Consider the following 16,966-nt stretch of genomic DNA (forward strand, 5'->3'; position numbering starts at 1 on the left):
GAAAGCTGTCGTTTGACGCAAACGCAACTTGGACTTTATTCTGATAGATTCCGATGGGAAGACGGATTTGTAATTTTACAGATTACAAATTCGGGACTATACAGAAAGATGAAGCAACAGTCTCTGTAATGTGAATGAGACATGCATTTGTGCGCTTTTGTTTGGTTGGAACGAGAACATGCCCTGTTCTCACCAGCATGAGGCTTATCCTTTGTCATCATGTAGAAAATGTCACCAGCAGCTGGACCCCTTCCTTCCAACGGGTGGAGACGTCGTTGGTCCACCAAAGCAACCAAGGGGGTTTCCAACCAATGGGACTTGAAACCTACCCTCTTCTCAGCAGTGTCAGCACACGTCTTCCTGCGTGCGGGACGGGACGTGGATCTGCACAAACTTACATCCCAAATAGGAAACTTCCGAGATTGGCGCTACGACATGCAGTCGAATGAACGGCGCGGAACCGACATGGGTATGCCATTGCTTAGCACTCTGCTGCAGGGTGGTTGTTCATGGTACCACCCACCGATATTCCGATCTGATGTTGCCGTTCTGGGATGGCCAAATTTGAAGAGTCACTGGGACTTTGTGTCCCAAAGCGTACTGCCGTCCCAGAACTTCACGAACTAGGACACAGACAGTGAGGCTTCTCGGCGCGAGGCAGAGGCTGGAGGATATTAATTCGAAGGCAAGGGCGCTTGAAAGTGACTCTAGTCACTGGGCGATCTTCGAACGTTTGATGTTGTACTTAGTCAATCTAGTAGTACGCAGCGACTAGGCATCCGGTCAAGTCGTCAAGTCAAATCACCTTGGCATCCCCTAGCAAACGAGCCATGGCCGTGCATTCTGAGCCACCCACCGCTGCATTTACCGGACCTGACCCTCGTAACGGCAGCACTGCGGATCAGCGAAATGGGGACTCCCACAACAAGACTGGCCAGAGCCCTTCTCCCCCAATAGCCATCATCGGAATTAGTTGCAGGTTTGGCGGAGATGCCACCAGCCCGTCCAAACTATGGGATCTCTGTGCATCTGCCAAAGATGCGTGGTCGCCAATTCCTAGCGAGAGGTTTGATGGCAAAGCCCTGTATAATGGAGACAAGGAGAGGATAGGCCGAGTACGTTCATCCATATCACCACCACCTTGGGCATACTGAGCCGAAATTATGCTTCTCAATGTGTGAAGACGGGGGCGAAAATACTGAAGTTCACCGGGACTGCCTGCTTACACGGCTCTCTTTAGAATCATGCCAAGGGCGGGTATTTCATGCAGCAGGACGTGGCTGTCTTTGATGCCGCGTTCTTCAACTTTTCAGCAGATGTTGCCAGTGTAAGTTGAGCTTTACAAACACACAGGGGAAGCAATTTCTCGGTGCGGCGTTGTCTGACAACCTTCCAGGCCATGGATCCCCAGTTGAGACTCTTGCTTGAGACTGTCTACGAAGCGACAGAAGACGGTTTGTTCCCAATTGATGTTCTCCCCAAATTCTGAATCACTCGCTAAGGCATATGTAGCCGGTGTACCCCTAGGCAAGCTCGCAGGGACAAGGACGTCTGTGTACACAGGTTGTTATGGGAAAGACTACCATGATCTTTTGACAAGAGACCCGGAGCAGTTCCCACCCTCATTCCTCACCGGAAATGGCACGGCGGTGTTGTCAAACCGGGTATCCCACTTTTTTGACCTGCATGGAACCAGCTTGTCTATTGATACGGGGTGCTCTGCAGGACTTGTAGCTTTACATCAGGCCTGTCAGGATATCCGGTCCGGAGAGTCTGAAATGTCGGTGGTTGGGGCTACAAATACGATCCTGAATCCTGATTTGTTCATCATCATGTCCACCCTCGGGTAAGCACTCGGTTCCCTCACTTGATCTGGGTGTTGGAGATGGCCTGGCAATGCTGACTGTTCACCAAAATTAGTCTCATCGGCACCGATGGTAAATGTTATGCATGGGATACAAGAGCCGAAGGCTACGGCCGCGGCGAAGGCGTTGCAGCTCTGCTTCTAAAGCCTCTCGATGCCGCGCTGCGAGACGGCGACAACGTCCACGCAGTCATCCGAGAGACCGGTAGTAACCAGGACGGCAAGACAACAACCATCACATCGCCATCTCTAGAGTCACAGGTGAATCTCATCGAAGACTGCTACAGACGTGCAGGACTGGATATCTCGGAAACCGGTTACGTGGAAGCCCATATGACCGGCACCCTGACGGGAGACGCCGTGGAAGCGGAAGCGCTAGCGAGGACTTTCGGCAAGAGTCGAGAGGCCGGCGATCCCGTCCTCGTCGGGTCTGTGAAGACCAACATTGGCCACACTGAGCCCGTGAGTGGTCTGGCGGCGGTGATCAAGGCCATCTATACACTGAAGACGGGACTGGTGGCGCCGAATCTGAATTACAAAGAGACCAATCCGAACATTCCGCTGAGCGATTGGAACCTGGAGGTAAGCCGAACATCAATGAAGCAGAAGTCAGCCGGAAGCTGATAGTATGTCTGTGCAGGTTCCGACGTCTCTCAGGCCCTGGCCGAGTGACAAGCCCCTTCGCGCGTCCGTCAACAATTTTGGATATGGAGGCACCAATGCCCACGTCATTCTGGAAAGCATAGAGCCCTTCAGAGGATTGATTGGCCATGCCAACGGAGTCCATAAACATGAAAACGGGCAAGCACTCATTGCTGAACCCGAGTCCCGCGTGTACGTCCTTAGTGCAAAGGACTCAGCTGCAACGCGAGACATAGCAAACGAGACAGCGGCCTACATTCGAAGAACTGCCGGGAGTGACTTGTCTCCGTCGCCTGCTGACCTGGCGTATACCCTAACGGAACGGAAGACACTGTTTCCCTGGATGGCCGCAGTCAGAGCCAGCAGCCTGGCCGAGTTGGCCGATCAGCTGGAAAGCAAGGCCCTGGAGGTCAACCATGCAGCAAAGCGCCCGAGACTCGGGTTCGTTTTCAACGGCCAAGGTGCTCAGTGGCACGCAATGGGCCGGGAGCTTATCAACGCATACCCGGTGTTTGGCTCCGCTATTCGGCAAGCTGATGAGATCCTGCGGGACTTCGGCGCGAACTGGTCACTGCAAGGTGCGTGGTTATATGGACAAGAGCCCCGAAAACTGGACATGTACTGACACACTGTTTACAGAGGAGTTAGGACGTGATCCAAAGTCCACCCGCGTCAGTGAAGTAAACATCAGCCAACCTATTAGCGTCGCACTACAACTGTGTCTGGTAGACCTGTTGGAATCATGGAACGTCAAACCTTCGGCTGTGACAAGCCACTCCAGCGGTGAAATCGCTGCTGCATACGCGGTGGGGCTCTTGACATTCAAAGAGGCACTGGGAGTTGTCTACTACCGGGGAGAACTCGCACTCAAATACCAGAAGCTGTCTCGCGTCCAGGGCGGGATGCTTGCAGCTGGTATCGGCCCTGAAGATGCTGAGAAGTACATAGCTGACACGAAGGCCGGCCGCGTTGTAGTTGCATGTGTCAACAGCCCAAGCAGTGTCACCCTATCCGGCGATTTAGCTGGCATCGATGAGGTATTGGCATTGCTGGAGGAAGACGGGATATTTGCCAGGAAGCTGAAGGTTCCCCTGGCATATCATTCTCACCACATGGCTGCTATGGCTCAAGATTATACCGAGTCGCTGCGGAAGACTCTCTGCAGTCCTGGATCTGGTTGGAACGGGGTCACCTTCACATCACCTGTGACAGGGGACATTCTTACGGATGCAGAGTCCCTTAGCCCCGAGCACTGGGTTCGAAACCTGACGAGCCGGGTACTCTTCAGCCAGGCCTTTGAAAAGATGGTCTCCGGCACAACCCCCGGCGCAGGCTCCCACATCGACATGATCGTGGAAGTCGGGGCTCACAGCACTCTGTCGGGGCCTATCAGGCAGATTCTTGGAGAGAGAAAACTGCCTTACGTCTCCTGTCTGAAAAGACCGTCCAATGCCGTCCATACCATGCAAGATTTGGCCAGCAAGCTTATCAGTCATGGATACCCGGTGCTATCGAATGCCGTCAACTTCCCCTATTGCAACGCGAAGCCTACTTTCGTCGACGACCTCCCGACGTACCGCTGGAACCACGCCACTCGGTACTGGTGGGAGCCAAGACTCAACAAAGAAATCAGATATAAGCCCTTTCAACCCCACGAGCTTTTGGGTACGTCACTCGCAGGGGCGAACGGCCTGACCAGCACATGGCGCAACATCCTGCGCCTTTCTGACATCCCCTGGTTGGTTGATCACCAGCTCGAGTCCAACGTCGTCTTGCCCGGCGCCTCGTACGTCGCAATGGCTATAGAGGCAGCCCGCCTCGTGACAGACGCATCGGAGGAGAGCATCACCGGCTACCGCCTCAAGGATGTCGACATAAGGAACGCCCTCATAGTTCCCGAATCGTCCACAGGTGTCGAGATGCAGTTCAGCTTGAGGCCTTGCCGAAATGGAGATGAGGAGTACAAGGGCTATTTCGAGTTCGAAGTATCCTCGCTGGGTGTGCGCGATGAGTGGGTCCTGAACTGCACAGGCTATGTGCTCGCTGAGGCGACTTCCACGACTGGCGGGAGCTCTGCGCGGAAGGAAAGTTCTCCACAAGTCCCACGAGATGATGATTTCTTCGTCAAGGACACAGATGTCAGGCACATCGAAGTGGAGGCTGTCTTCAGCGGCCTCCGTGACATGGGCTTCTACCATGGTCCTATGTTCCAAAATCTGGTCGATAGCCGTACGGCATCGGGAAGGGCAATAACGAACCTGTCTATCGCCGAGGTCGCCACAGCTTCTGATGGTTACGTGCTCCACCCTACGACTCTGGACTCCATCATTCAAGCTACGTACAGTGGCCTTCCGGAAGGGACGCGGGAGAAGAGCATGGTCATTCCACGATCCATACAGGAACTCTACGTCCCCAAGGGGGTCAACAGGCGCAGTGGCGAAAAGCTGCGGGCTTTTACTGAGCTTTTGGGATCCAGTCGGCGAGGCTTCACGTCTTCAGCTACTGTGGTCAGCCCCGAAAACCCCAAATCAGATGCTGCACTGAGAATCGATGGGTTCTTCGGCCAGGCGGTCCCGAAAAGCACTCTGCCAGAAACGGAGCCGCAAACAGCACAGATCTGTTCCACTAGCACATGGAAGGCGGAGATCCTCCACGGAATACCGGACTCCGTGCGAGAGCCAATGGAGATCACGCTGAGAGACAGCGAGCGGGACTTCGAGAAGAAGCTTATCCGCGCCTCTTACATCTTCATTCACGACGCAGTTGCACAGCTGGAAGGGAAGAGTCCCGAGACCTGGGAATGGCACCACAAGATCTTCTACGCTTGGATGAGGAAGATAGTCGACCTTGGCAACCGTGGGGAGTTAGGCCCCAACAGCAAGAGATGGGCCAAGACTACCAAGGGCATGAAGCAGAAGCTCGTAGACGAGCTCTGCGCTGGTGATGCATCGGGCCAGTTGGTCGCTCGGGTGGGCCAGAGCCTTGCAAGCATCGTCAGCGGGGAGATCACGCCCCTGGAGCTGATGATGGAGGGGAATCTCCTGAACCAGTACTACATGGACCTTCCTCGTCTGAAGAACCGAACATACAAACATCTAGCTACGGTTTCAGAGCTTTACGCTGCCAATATTCCCGGTGCCAAAATCCTGGAGATCGGGGCTGGTACCGGAGGAGCAACGAAGATCGTCCTCGAAGCGTTCAGTGCTGGTGGCAACGGGTCATCTCTTGGCCACTACACCTTCACCGATGTGTCAAGTGGGTTCTTTGAGGCAGGCAAGAAGAAACTACACCAGTGGAACAGCCTGATGGATTTCAAGAAGCTCGACATCGAAGCCGACCCGCTCACGCAGACTTTCGAAGCTGGCCAATACGACATCATTGTGGCATCAATGGTCCTCCATGCCACGAAGAGCTTGAAGAGAACAATGTCAAACGTCCGGAAACTCCTGAGACCAGGCGGAAAACTTGTCCTCGTCGAGGCTACCCAGGACAGCCTCGACAGCCAGCTCATATTTGGGACTGTCCCGGGTTGGTGGCTAAGCGAGGAACCGGATCGAAATATGAGTCCCAATGCCCCTCTAGGAACATGGGTCAGTGTTCTCAAGGACACGGGCTATAGTGGTGTCGACTTCGAGATAGGAGACTGTGATGACCCCAGCCTCCAGTCAACTAGTATCATCATTTCCACGGCAACCCAGGACACGTCTTACCCGTCGCAGATCTCCATTGTGGACGCGGGGTCAGCTCCAGGGCCATGGTTGGAAGAGCTGAGGCAGAAGATTCACGCACAGACTGGTGTTTTGCCAATCATCGAGAACTTGGCTCAAGCAGTAGTCTCTGATGACAAGGTTTACGTGCTGACACTCGACTGGGGCAAGCCCTTCTTGGCTGAGATTGACGAGTCCCCGTTCACCAAGCTCCGAGACATCCTTGCTGGCAGCCGGGGCGTCCTGTGGCTAAGTATGAGTGACACCTCAGATGTCTCTGAGCCACAGTACGAATTATCGACAGGCCTGCTGCGGACTCTAAGGCAAGAAGACTCGACGAAGCGATACATTCGGCTGGGCTTTGATGAAGCTACCGAAGCTTGGGCTGGCAGCCAGATTGAACATATCGTGCGGATTTTCCAGTCGGGCTTCGACTACAACACAGACATATCCAACATTGATTTCGAGTATCTTGTGAGGGATGGGGTTCTTCACGTACCGAGGGTCTACCCAAATCCAGAACAGGACGCCTCGATCCAAGACAGTGAGGCCGGCCCCACACCAGCACTACAGCCCTTCCGACCGCAGGAACAAGACCTTGTCTGGGACCCGGAGCTCCCGGGTGGAACTACCTTCACCGAAAGATTGGCCACCGAGGACCTTGCCGAAGGAAGCTTAGAAGTCGAATCAAAAGCCCTGGGCATCAGTCACCGCGATGTGTTGGCAGCCTCAGACCAAGGCCACGACGGACACGACTTCGCCGGAGTCATTTCCAGGCTCACACCAGGTGATCAGAGTGGCCTTAAAGTCGGTGATAGAGTCTGCGGTATAGCGAAGGGCCGCTTTTCAACCAGAGGTCGCGCACCAGTGACCACCGTTGTCAAGATCCCTGACGCTATGTCCTGGGAAGAAGCAGCGGCTTTTCCCACAGCATTTACCACGGCGTACCAGGCACTGTTTGGGATCGCCAGGCTCCAGGGCGGCGAGAAGGTCCTCGTGACCGACGCAGCGGCTAGCAGTATTGGTCGGGCGGCGGTCACACTCGCAAAGATTGCCGGGGCAGAGGTGTTTGCGACATACGGAGCCGAAGCCGAGCAAGACCTGTTGGTTAACAACCACGGGGTCGATAAAAGCCGCCTGTTTGGGCATTTTGACGCGGACTTCCTGGCCGCTGCTATGGCACAGACACAGGGAGCCGGCTTTTCCGTGGTCCTTCGCTCCCTGCCTGAGTCTCCGTTCAAGACGGTGGCGGGTTGCGCTGCCAGATTTGGAAGGTTTGTGGACGTCCGTCTGTCCGACGCCGAGACCAATGATCGTGTCAACACAAGCTACCTGGCCGACGGGGCTTCATTACTCGATTCCATGTCTCGCAGTTTCTCGGGCACAAAGACGAATTTGTGCACGAGGCGCTTGTGGGGAGCATGCGAAAGTTCCAGAGCTCCGACTTGCCTCACCCTTGGAACATTGAAAGCTTTTCTTTACCGAACATTGGCAAGGCATTGAAGCAGAGTGGAGAGGAGCCTCACAGGCAGATTGTCTTGAATGTGCAGGAAGGAGGCGAGGTCAATGTAAGTTGCAGTATTATGGTTGCCGTTGACCGTTTGCACGTCTTTGCTAATGTCACTGCGCAGGTAATCCCCCGGCCATTCAGTCTGGATGACCCAGACTCGTCTTACCTGATCGTGGGCGGGCTGGGTGGTATTGGCCGAACTGTGGCCACATGGCTATTTGAGAAAGGCGCAAAGAACATCATCGTCACGTCGCGGAAGGCGGAGTCGCACCCGTCCGCCCCTGAACTCTCAAGGCTGGCGGCGGCTGCCGGCTGCCGGGTCCTCCTCCGGAACTGCGACACGACGCAGGAGGCTGAGCTTGTCGCCCTTATCAACGAGGCTTCAAAGGACCTGCCACCCATCCGTGGGGTGATCAACGCGGCCATGGTTCTCGATGTACGTTGCTATCCTTTTTCGCCACACCATGCTGGTATTTCCCGAAACCCTCATAAACAATGCTGACACAGTTTACAGGATACCGTTGTGGAACGCATGACCTTCACACAATGGCGCCGTGCCGTCTCGGCCAAGGTTTCCACGACCTTGAATCTCCACAACAACCTTCCCGGCCTGTCCTTCTTCATTGTACTCTCCTCGGTGACAGGCGTAATTGGTTCCGTCTCTCAAGCCAACTACGCAGTGGGAAACACCTTCCAGGATGCCTTTGCCCGCTACAGGACCAAGCATGGACAACCCGCTGTAGCACTTGACCTCAGCGCCGTCGCCTCCGCCGGCTTTGTGGCCGAGGCGGGCGAGGCCGCCCGCTCGCACATCGAGAAGCTCGGGTCTGTCTCCGTGGAGATAGACGCCGTGCTCAGGCTCGTCGAGGCTGCAATCCGGAACCCCCTGCGCAAATCGGCCGACGAGAGTCAGGTCATCGTGGGTCTGGCTCCGTGGGAGGGCCTCGACGACGGTGCGGCTACCAGAAGGGACCGGCGATTCGGTACCCTGCGGCTGGGCGTGTTGCGGGATACCTCTGGTGGAGAGGGCGATGGCGCGGCCAACTCAGGGGCCGGGAGCAAGTCGAGCGCAGCCGCCATCCAGAAGAGCCTAGGGGACATCGGATCCCTAACGAGGGGCAAAGCAGAGTCGGTCATAGCGGATGCCACAGCGGACAAGCTGGCAGGCATTTTCAACGTTCCAGAGTCGAATATCGACCATTCTCTGCCACTATCGCAGTACGGAGTCGACTCGCTGGTGGCCGTGGACTTGCGGAACTGGCTGAGTGCTGCGGTCAAGGCCAAGGTTTCCATCTTTGAGATTCTCCACAATGCGTCGCTGACAGAATTCGCTGGTCTGGTCGTGACCAAAAGCGAGATGTTGAAAGGGGTCGTGGAGGAAGTGACAGGCAAATAAGGGCCATGATCAGCGAGTTCTGAGGCATAAGATTTATTGTACAGTGTCTTTGGGTGTGTTGTAGTAAAAAGATGGGGCAACGGTGATGGCTTAGGAGGGCAGTGGGAAGAAAGAAGACAACCAAATAGTAAGACAGACACCTCTGTAACATATAATTATTATTAGTTCAGGGAGACAACTTTAAAAAAGCTCTATTTTACTCTACGATGTTGTTTGTCTATCAAAGCCCGTATGGAATCGCACACCGTCCCAGCTTTCTGCTCCCCCTCAACGACCTGCTGTCCGACCCCTCGACACGGTCCCAATCGCTCCTTGAGCTTCCTCAATAGCCCTCTCAAGTCAGTCAGGTGCATCACGCTCACCTCACGGATCAGCTGCATGCGCATCTCGGGAGCCTCCAGCCGGTACCTCCCGACCCATATCACACCCAAGTCGACCTCGCCTACATCCTTATCGTCCGTCTCACCGTCGCGCGGCAGGCCACAGAGAGCGCCGAGTTGGTCTGATATACTCACAAAGAGCTGCACGATGGTCGCCACGAGCACTGGGCTGTCTGAGCACGTTGAGCAGTTGGTGCAGGAGACAACCTCACTACAGATGTTCATCGCTTGGCGTAGACTCATGAGGTGCATGTCGATCCCTGTTGAGTCACTCTGTGTCTGTGAATGGCCGACGTGCTCGAGCACCTTGACAAGTGCCCCAAGGCATTCGCAACCTTGCTTTTGGCCGTCTGCCCTCTTCAATGTCTGCTGAATCTCCTGTTGGGGCATTGTTGGGGGAGCGTTGCCAGCGGGTGGGAGTAGCAAGGCTCCTGGCCATCTCATATTATTCACAGTGACTCCCTCAACGAATTCTTTGTCGGCAGCGAACGCTTCGCCGAAGTTGAAGCAGTCATGATCGTTTGAGCCCAGCAGGGAGTGTTCTAGGTCGAACAAAGAATCCTCCCAACTCGAGGACGTAGTTGAGTGTGGCATCGAAGCGTTGTCTGCTACCTGACCCACGACGGCGGTACTTGTCTGCAGTTGTTGCAAAGGTATCCTCGCCTCAGCATCTATTTCTCCGGTTTGTGGTGGACCAGAATAGGCGTCAAATGGGTTGGACTGGTTCCCCTGAGAGCGGCCCTGCTGAGGCGAGGCGTTGGGTCTGGGGCTTGATCGTGACTCCCTCCCGGACGAGACCCTTGACGGAGTAATGGAAATTCGGCGCGGCCTTCGCCGGCTCGTTCCCAGGGCTGCCAAGGCATAGGTGCAAGTGGTTGAGCTCGTTCGGCATCGATCGCAGCCGTCCTTGTTCCCGCTACACTTGAGCTGTTCAAAAGGATTTCTGGTCAGCCAAAGCCATTTCCGACCAAACGGCTGACCGGGGTCCTGGGTTTGTTAGGCCACAACACTGACCTTTCGAGCACGGCATGGATCGCAGGCCATCAGTGTGTATCCTCGAGCGTCTAGTCCCGATCCAGGAACAAGATTGACATGTTCCAAGTCCCGCGTGGTCTCGTTGAGCCGGAATGCCCCAAACATTGACATTGTCGTCGTGTTACACCCGCCTAGAAATTCTATCACACATTCCGACCCCGACTTACAGTTTGAGCTGGTATCCGAACCTAAATAGAGGCAACGGGATGCCATTGCATTTTGGGGGCGCGCAAGCGACAGAGGCCCTGCATTGGGGCGACATGAACTCGTCAGACGCCCTTGCGGCGGCCAGTCCCTCCATGCACGAGTGCATGCGGCACAAATCCCAAGTAAGCGCCCCCTCCCTCAGGGTCACCGGCTAGCTTTTGAGTCTGAATCCTTCTCACAAAATATCTCTAGGTGTTGGGCCATCAGAACAGAGAGCACGGAGTGTTTCAAGGCTTCTCGCAGATCCGGGATCCCCCGCACAGCCAATTAGGACAAGACTGTAATCTAGGCCCCGGCAGGGCAATACCGAATGGGACCACACCGCAGCACAACACGAGATGGCGATTCCTACTTGAAGTATATAACACCGTTAGAATACTGTTGTATGCAGAGTCCCGACCGGGGCGGGTCAGTTGCGGGTACGGGGGGGTTCGTCGGTTCCTCGGATAAATGGGTGACGTTGCTGCTTGGGAGCAGATCTTGGTATCAAGACCCTACCACGACTTGCAGATGGCGCATTAGCGAGCACCCTTATCAGACAACCAAGGCGGCATCGATCCTACTCTCGCGCCATGCATACGGACACCTGACGAGGCTTGTCCTGCCGTGCACAGGCATGCATGCATGTCAGCGCACCAGTGCTGACCACGGCAGGAGATCGCCTGGCAGGATCCCCGAGGCAGGGGTCACTCAGGCGTTCATACTGCCGAAAGCTGCGCGGGAGCGGCGTGGGTTCTTACATAATCCCCCGAATTAGCGGTCAACGCTAGCAGTCCTACCCGACACTATCCAACATGTTACTATAGAGGTTCTCGTTGGCTTTGTGACCCGCGTAAAGGCCATGTATGCAGCAGCCTCTCAGCCTTGACAGAAGCACAAACGTGTAGGTGACTAAGTAGAGGGTCAGCTTACACGCCCATCACAGCCGCTGCGTAACATTTCAGCTTGTAAAAGTGCAAAAATGTCCCGCCTTGTTACTAACGCCACACACGTGCAAGCATCACTTTTCTAGAAAACGTCTGATGGCAGTGTTGCATTGCATAAAAGCAAAGTTGGCTCAGGACCCACCTCTTCACCTCAGTCCACGTCGGAACATACTTGAGATGGAAACGACCGAGGATGATTTATCATATGTTTGAGGACTTCTCAGGTCCAGATGCTTACTGGCACTGACTCCTTCGTTTTGCTCCCTGCATCGGCGTTGTTTCCCTTTGGGTGTTGGGTGTTGCCAGCCTCACTTTCAAAACAGGACAGAAACAAATACAAGTACATGAATGGTAGGTGAAAACGTTACGTTGGTGAGTATGGTTGACACGCTTGTATTCTGCCCCACGTCATTGGTCTCTCGTGGAAATGCCTTCCGATTCAATCCGCATCACTCTCAGTCCCTTGGATCACATACCGCCCCAGAACTATGTGAAAATTGCGTTGTATCTCCCGCTGAAGGATGGGGTGAGACCTGAAGAAGCGTTCTCGAGACTGCAGGAAGGCCTGCAAGAAACATTCATCCAGCTACCATGGCTTAGCGGAAAGGTACATTGGCAACCGGAGAGCACACCAGGGTGGCGACCGGGCCAGCTGGAAATCCGACACGGAGAAGTGGATACCCACAGTCCCAAGCCGTACCAGCTCAAACAGAACAACCTCGGTGAGAGCATCTCTTATGACGACCTGAAGGACAATGGCTTTTCCACGGACGAGTTCGAAGACCATGAGTTGCTTTGGGCTCCATTTCTTGCCGACATCAATGCCGGTGCCGAAGTTTTCGTGGCTCAGGCCAACTTCATGCCCGGTGGCTGCCTGTTGGCCATGTCCACCTGTCATCCTTCTGCAGACGGCACGGCCATGATCACGATCTTGAAGCTTTGGGCAAGCCACTGTCGGAGTCTTGATCCGACGGGTGCGGTGGGGCAAGACGACGGACTAGTCCTACCTCATGGGAGCTCTGACCGTGAAATCCTGGAGCGCCTCTGGGATGATGCAGGCAGGGGCCGCGCCGCCAGCGAGATGGATCCGGATACCTGGCAACTGGTGGGGTTGGACCATCCCACACGCTCGCTTGCCGACGCAGGAGAAAATGCCAACGGAGCTCCTCCGACTATCTCCGGAGCCGAAGACACCGAGCCCCCAAAGGTCATGAAGTCGAGCATCTTCTACATCTCAGCCGCCAAGTTCACTGAGCTGAAGAAGCAAGCCGCCGATGAGGCCGGCACCAAAGAGCTCTCAGGCAATGACGTTGCTACGGCTCTCATATGGCGGAGCCTCTTGAAAGCTCGGACTCGTGCCAAACAAGTAACAAGCACGCAGGACACTGGCCTGGCAGAGCTGGAGATGACCGTCGATGGGCGACCTGACTTCTCGGAACATCTCCCATCTACCTACCTCGGCAACGTGGTCTTCGTAAACCGCCCCAGCCTCCCCCTGGCGACACTGGTCTCACCCGAGACGACCATCGGAGAGGTTGCCAAGGTGATCCGGAAAAGCGCGGGCACGATCCACCACGAGGCAATGATGGACGCGTACAAACTCCTTCGGGGCGTGCCCGACTACGGCATGCGGAAGCTTCGGTTCACCAGCGTGCATGGCATTTCCATGCTAATCACGTCCCTGCTCATGTTCCCCATCGAGGAGATTTGCTTCGGAGAGGCTTTCTTCGGCAATGAAGGCAGGCCTGAGGCTTTCCGACCGCTGATGAGCGCCTTCAACAGGCTCTTCCGCATCAGTTTTATACTGCCCAGGGAGAGGCACGGCGGTGTCGAGTTTGTGGTAAGCTTGTTTGAGAACGAGATGGACCTTTTGCTGGAGGATGAGGAGTTCTCGAAGTATGCGCTCCAGGTCTCATGAATGGATTAGATTACTCTAGCAGATATTTTAGTTTTTGATCAAGTTCACTTGCGGGATCTCACACATAGCAAGCAAAGACGTATGTCAATCAAATCACTGAATTCAAGCATCAGGGTGGCAGTAGGCTGGTGCCTGATAGTCACACCACCTGCACTTGGGTGAAAATGATTTCTATTCATAGATATACCTGAATACAATCTTTCAAATGCTAGTATACTGATATGTTAACGTCAAGTTGTTCTCGAACTGCGACAGGTAGAGAATTCATTGACATAGACTATCTGCTGGCGGATGGTTCCGGCCATACAGTTCTCCTAACAGCCCTCACATAACAGTTGATTGGCCTTATCACCAAGAACTCTGGGTCGTACACCATGGGTTCCTTGCTGACATCGGTGAACCTGTACCGATACACCAGACTTGCCAACACAAGTTTCGCCTCCAATTGCGCAACATTATATCCTATACAACCCCTTGGCCCTGCCGCAAATGGTGTAAACGCCATGCGATGCCTTTTCTCACCGGCAACGCCACTCGCCGCCAACCACCGGTCCGGGTCGAACCGTTCCGGATTGTCCCAGTGGTCCTTGTGCTTGTGTATCGAAGGGAATGTCGGGATGACAACGCCGCCTGCCGGTATCTTCCAGCCGCCTGGAAGAATCACGTCCTTCTTGGCATTGCGCGCTGTCTGGAACGAAGGGCTGTGCAAGCGATGCACCTCCTTGACAAAGCGGTCAAGGAACGGCAACTCCATGATCTTTTCGTGTGTCCACCTCGTGTCCGAGGTGGTTCCGTAGTCGACCAGCTCCTGGAGCAGCCTCTCCTGGTTCCCCGGATACCGCGTGAGTGCGTACAGGAGCAGTGACAGCATGGATGATGACGTTGCGAGGCCAGCGCCGACGAGCGCGACCACGTTAGACAATAGGTACTCGTGCGGCAGCTTCTGCCCGCCCTCGTCGACCGCGCGCTTAAGGTAGTCCGCTATGCAGCTTGAGTTCAGGGCGGCCTCGTGCATTGGCATGTCCGCACCGTCTTGCCCCTCGGGCGGTTTGCAGGCGATCACAACCTCATCGATCAGGCCCCAGAGTCGGTCGTGGACATAAGACAGACGTCTGACCTTGCCGAACGGGAGGTACTTGTGCCAGCTGGGGCTGAGAGATGTCTGTTTCATGAGGGAGAGGTACTCAGCCATGAGACGGATGATCTCATGTGGCGGTGTATCTGGCGACTCAAAGTGGCCCACTTCCAAGCCCAGCACCACCTTGTAGACGATCTGGCCCCCTATTTTGAACATGTATTGGTAGGTGTTGAAGGCCTGCTGCCTCCTGTCGAGTTCATCGAAGACTCTGAATGATTCCTCAACTGCCTTTTGCATAGCTGGGACGTATTGTCGGACAGCCCTTGGAGCCATGCTGGGGGGCACAAACTTGTGAGAAGGTTTGAACGCCGGCGATGATGTGTCACAGGTGAAAAGGGCTGTGTTGTCCCGCATCCAGTACAGAGGATGGCCAGGGCTCGACGTCGTCTTTGTGAAGAATTCGTTCTCCCCAAGCACAACTTCTGAGACACGTGGATCATTTGTGAGATACACAGTGGTGCCCATGTTCACAGTTTTGACCATGCTTCCGTAACGATCAAACAGCCGATCATGGTTTCCCAGGTGGTCAGGATGGATCTCGAGGTGGTTTCCTACGAAAGGTAGCCGGGGTGGTCCCAGCGGTTCCCGAACTGGACTTTCATCCACCTTGACCTGAATCTCCCCATCGTGTGTTTGTACCTGACCTATGCTTCGTATAAGATCGGAATTTGCATGGAGAGATATTGCTACCTTGATCAGTACTCATGACATGTGGCAGGTTGGGTGATCTGGATAACTGCCTCACTGTTTGCCTTGGCCACTGCGAATAAACTGGCAAGGTCGAACTGCAATTCTTCCAGAGTCTCAACACTCGCCACATCGACAGCGGCGGTGAGTCTGGAAAGTTCAGACGTGGTGTAGAATGTTTTGAAAGTCATCGTGTACAGGAATCTGTATCAAATGTGTGAATGAAGCCTTGGAGAGCCACACTCACGCCAGTTTCGTCCACTTCTTCTCATTAAATTCTACAACTCAGGTATCAGAATACCTCGATCTAGTTTCTTCATTCAGCACGTGAGATAGTCATAATAGGACGTCAGTTCTATCAGATCAGATAAACGATATGAACAAAATCTACCGAGGTCACCGTCAGCCCACAACAAGACGAAGGATCCGGGAGTGGTCGCGGCCCGCGGCTGAGTGATAACCCAGTCAAGCCCATCAAGTCTGAACTCCCAAATTGAGAAGTAGAGTTTAATGCGGTAATTTTGCAGTACCCAATGGGAATCAAGTGGCGATTGTGTGACTTGGGGGATCTAGCTAACCCAGGATGTCGGCGTGGGGGCTCGGAGGGATGATTTTGATATAAGCACTAGAAACCTCTTGGACGGCTCTATGTCCAACAATTCGCTCGGTCAAGTTCCTGTCGAAGTAACATTATTTTGTTACATGTTACAGTGAATCGGAGATAAGACTTATGTAAAGCGGCGCAGGGCGGTTCTCGGAAGAATCCAAACGAGCTCTAGCGGGCATTACAACTTGTATGCAGGTGAGATCCTTTCAAACCATATTGGGAAACATCCGAAAATCCCCTCAACGAGATGTAAGTTATCATTAGATAAACAGTCTGTGGCCAGAAACAGCAAGTAAACACACTGTGACCCAGGTGCCGCTAGTCCGTGAGAATGGCCGCAGCAGAGGGCTTGACGGACAACGTCTTCGATCTCGAACACGTCGCCCAACACAACAAGCCAGAAGACGCGTGGATCATAGTCCGTGGCAAAGGTAATTCCTGATCCCTCGCAGGGTTGTATTATTTCTGACGGCGTCAAACTTAGTCTACAATGTCACAAATTATTTCGACGACCACCCCGGTGGGAGGAATGTTTTGATGGAGGTGGCGGGATCAGATGCTACGGAAGATTTCGAGTATACGGATCATTCTGATGACGCCCTACGAACTATGGAGGGTCTCCTCGTGGGGACTTTACTAGGCGGGGCCAAGGTGAGCTCTACTCTGGAGCCCTTTTGGAAGGTTTTGTTTTCCCGGTGATTCTGACTAGGCTCGCGTTGCAACAGGCTCGAGACAGAGTACGTGTGAGCAGTGGGGTGGAAGAGGCTAACAGCCGATCAAAAGATCCCAGACCCGCAAAGCGAACGGGCTGGAGACTTGCGGCTGCTGCGGTATTGGTGCCCGTTTTCGTCTTTTTGAGTGCGGGACGGGGCCTGCCTCCAAGTGTCGATGATTTCATCGCACATCACGCGTCGCTGGAGAAATTGCGTGGCTTTTGGGCAGGAGTTGC

The 16,966-nt window shown here is 54.4% G+C and overlaps 5 protein-coding genes across 5 annotated transcripts; 3 read left to right on the forward strand and 2 right to left on the reverse strand.

Annotated features, from left to right (window-relative positions):
* Positions 1 to 830: 830 nt before the first annotated feature.
* INS49_001003 (uncharacterized protein) lies at positions 831 to 9,119 on the forward strand (the record flags this gene model as incomplete). The annotated part of the gene is made up of 9 exons (XM_043161836.1): positions 831 to 1,115; positions 1,241 to 1,327; positions 1,755 to 1,846; positions 1,921 to 2,446; positions 2,691 to 3,084; positions 3,146 to 7,422; positions 7,587 to 7,781; positions 7,845 to 8,159; positions 8,238 to 9,119. 9 exons carry the CDS (start codon positions 831 to 833, stop codon positions 9,117 to 9,119), a joined length of 7,053 nt encoding a protein of 2,350 aa, XP_043030342.1.
* Positions 9,120 to 9,386: 267 nt separating this feature from the next.
* On the reverse strand, positions 9,387 to 10,645 carry INS49_001004 (uncharacterized protein; the record flags this gene model as incomplete). Its single annotated transcript, XM_043161837.1, has 3 exons — positions 9,387 to 9,394; positions 9,487 to 10,426; positions 10,514 to 10,645. The coding sequence occupies 3 exons, from the start codon at positions 10,643 to 10,645 to the stop codon at positions 9,387 to 9,389; spliced, it is 1,080 nt and encodes a 359-aa protein (XP_043030343.1).
* Positions 10,646 to 12,094: 1,449 nt separating this feature from the next.
* On the forward strand, positions 12,095 to 13,585 carry INS49_001005 (uncharacterized protein; the record flags this gene model as incomplete). The annotated part of the gene is made up of 1 exon (XM_043161838.1): positions 12,095 to 13,585. The coding sequence occupies one exon, from the start codon at positions 12,095 to 12,097 to the stop codon at positions 13,583 to 13,585; it is 1,491 nt and encodes a 496-aa protein (XP_043030344.1).
* A 277-nt stretch (positions 13,586 to 13,862) lies between these two features.
* Positions 13,863 to 15,601, reverse strand: INS49_001006 (uncharacterized protein; the record flags this gene model as incomplete). The annotated part of the gene is made up of 2 exons (XM_043161839.1): positions 13,863 to 15,409; positions 15,469 to 15,601. 2 exons carry the CDS (start codon positions 15,599 to 15,601, stop codon positions 13,863 to 13,865), a joined length of 1,680 nt encoding a protein of 559 aa, XP_043030345.1.
* A 747-nt stretch (positions 15,602 to 16,348) lies between these two features.
* On the forward strand, positions 16,349 to 16,875 carry INS49_001007 (uncharacterized protein; the record flags this gene model as incomplete). The annotated part of the gene is made up of 3 exons (XM_043161840.1): positions 16,349 to 16,448; positions 16,502 to 16,668; positions 16,801 to 16,875. 3 exons carry the CDS (start codon positions 16,349 to 16,351, stop codon positions 16,873 to 16,875), a joined length of 342 nt encoding a protein of 113 aa, XP_043030346.1.
* Between the last annotated feature and the right edge of the window lie 91 nt (positions 16,876 to 16,966).

The sequence above is a fragment of the Diaporthe citri genome (assembly GCF_014595645.1).
Source record: "Diaporthe citri strain NFHF-8-4 chromosome Unknown scaffold_1, whole genome shotgun sequence".
In the NCBI taxonomy this organism is placed as follows: Eukaryota; Fungi; Ascomycota; class Sordariomycetes; order Diaporthales; family Diaporthaceae; genus Diaporthe; species Diaporthe citri.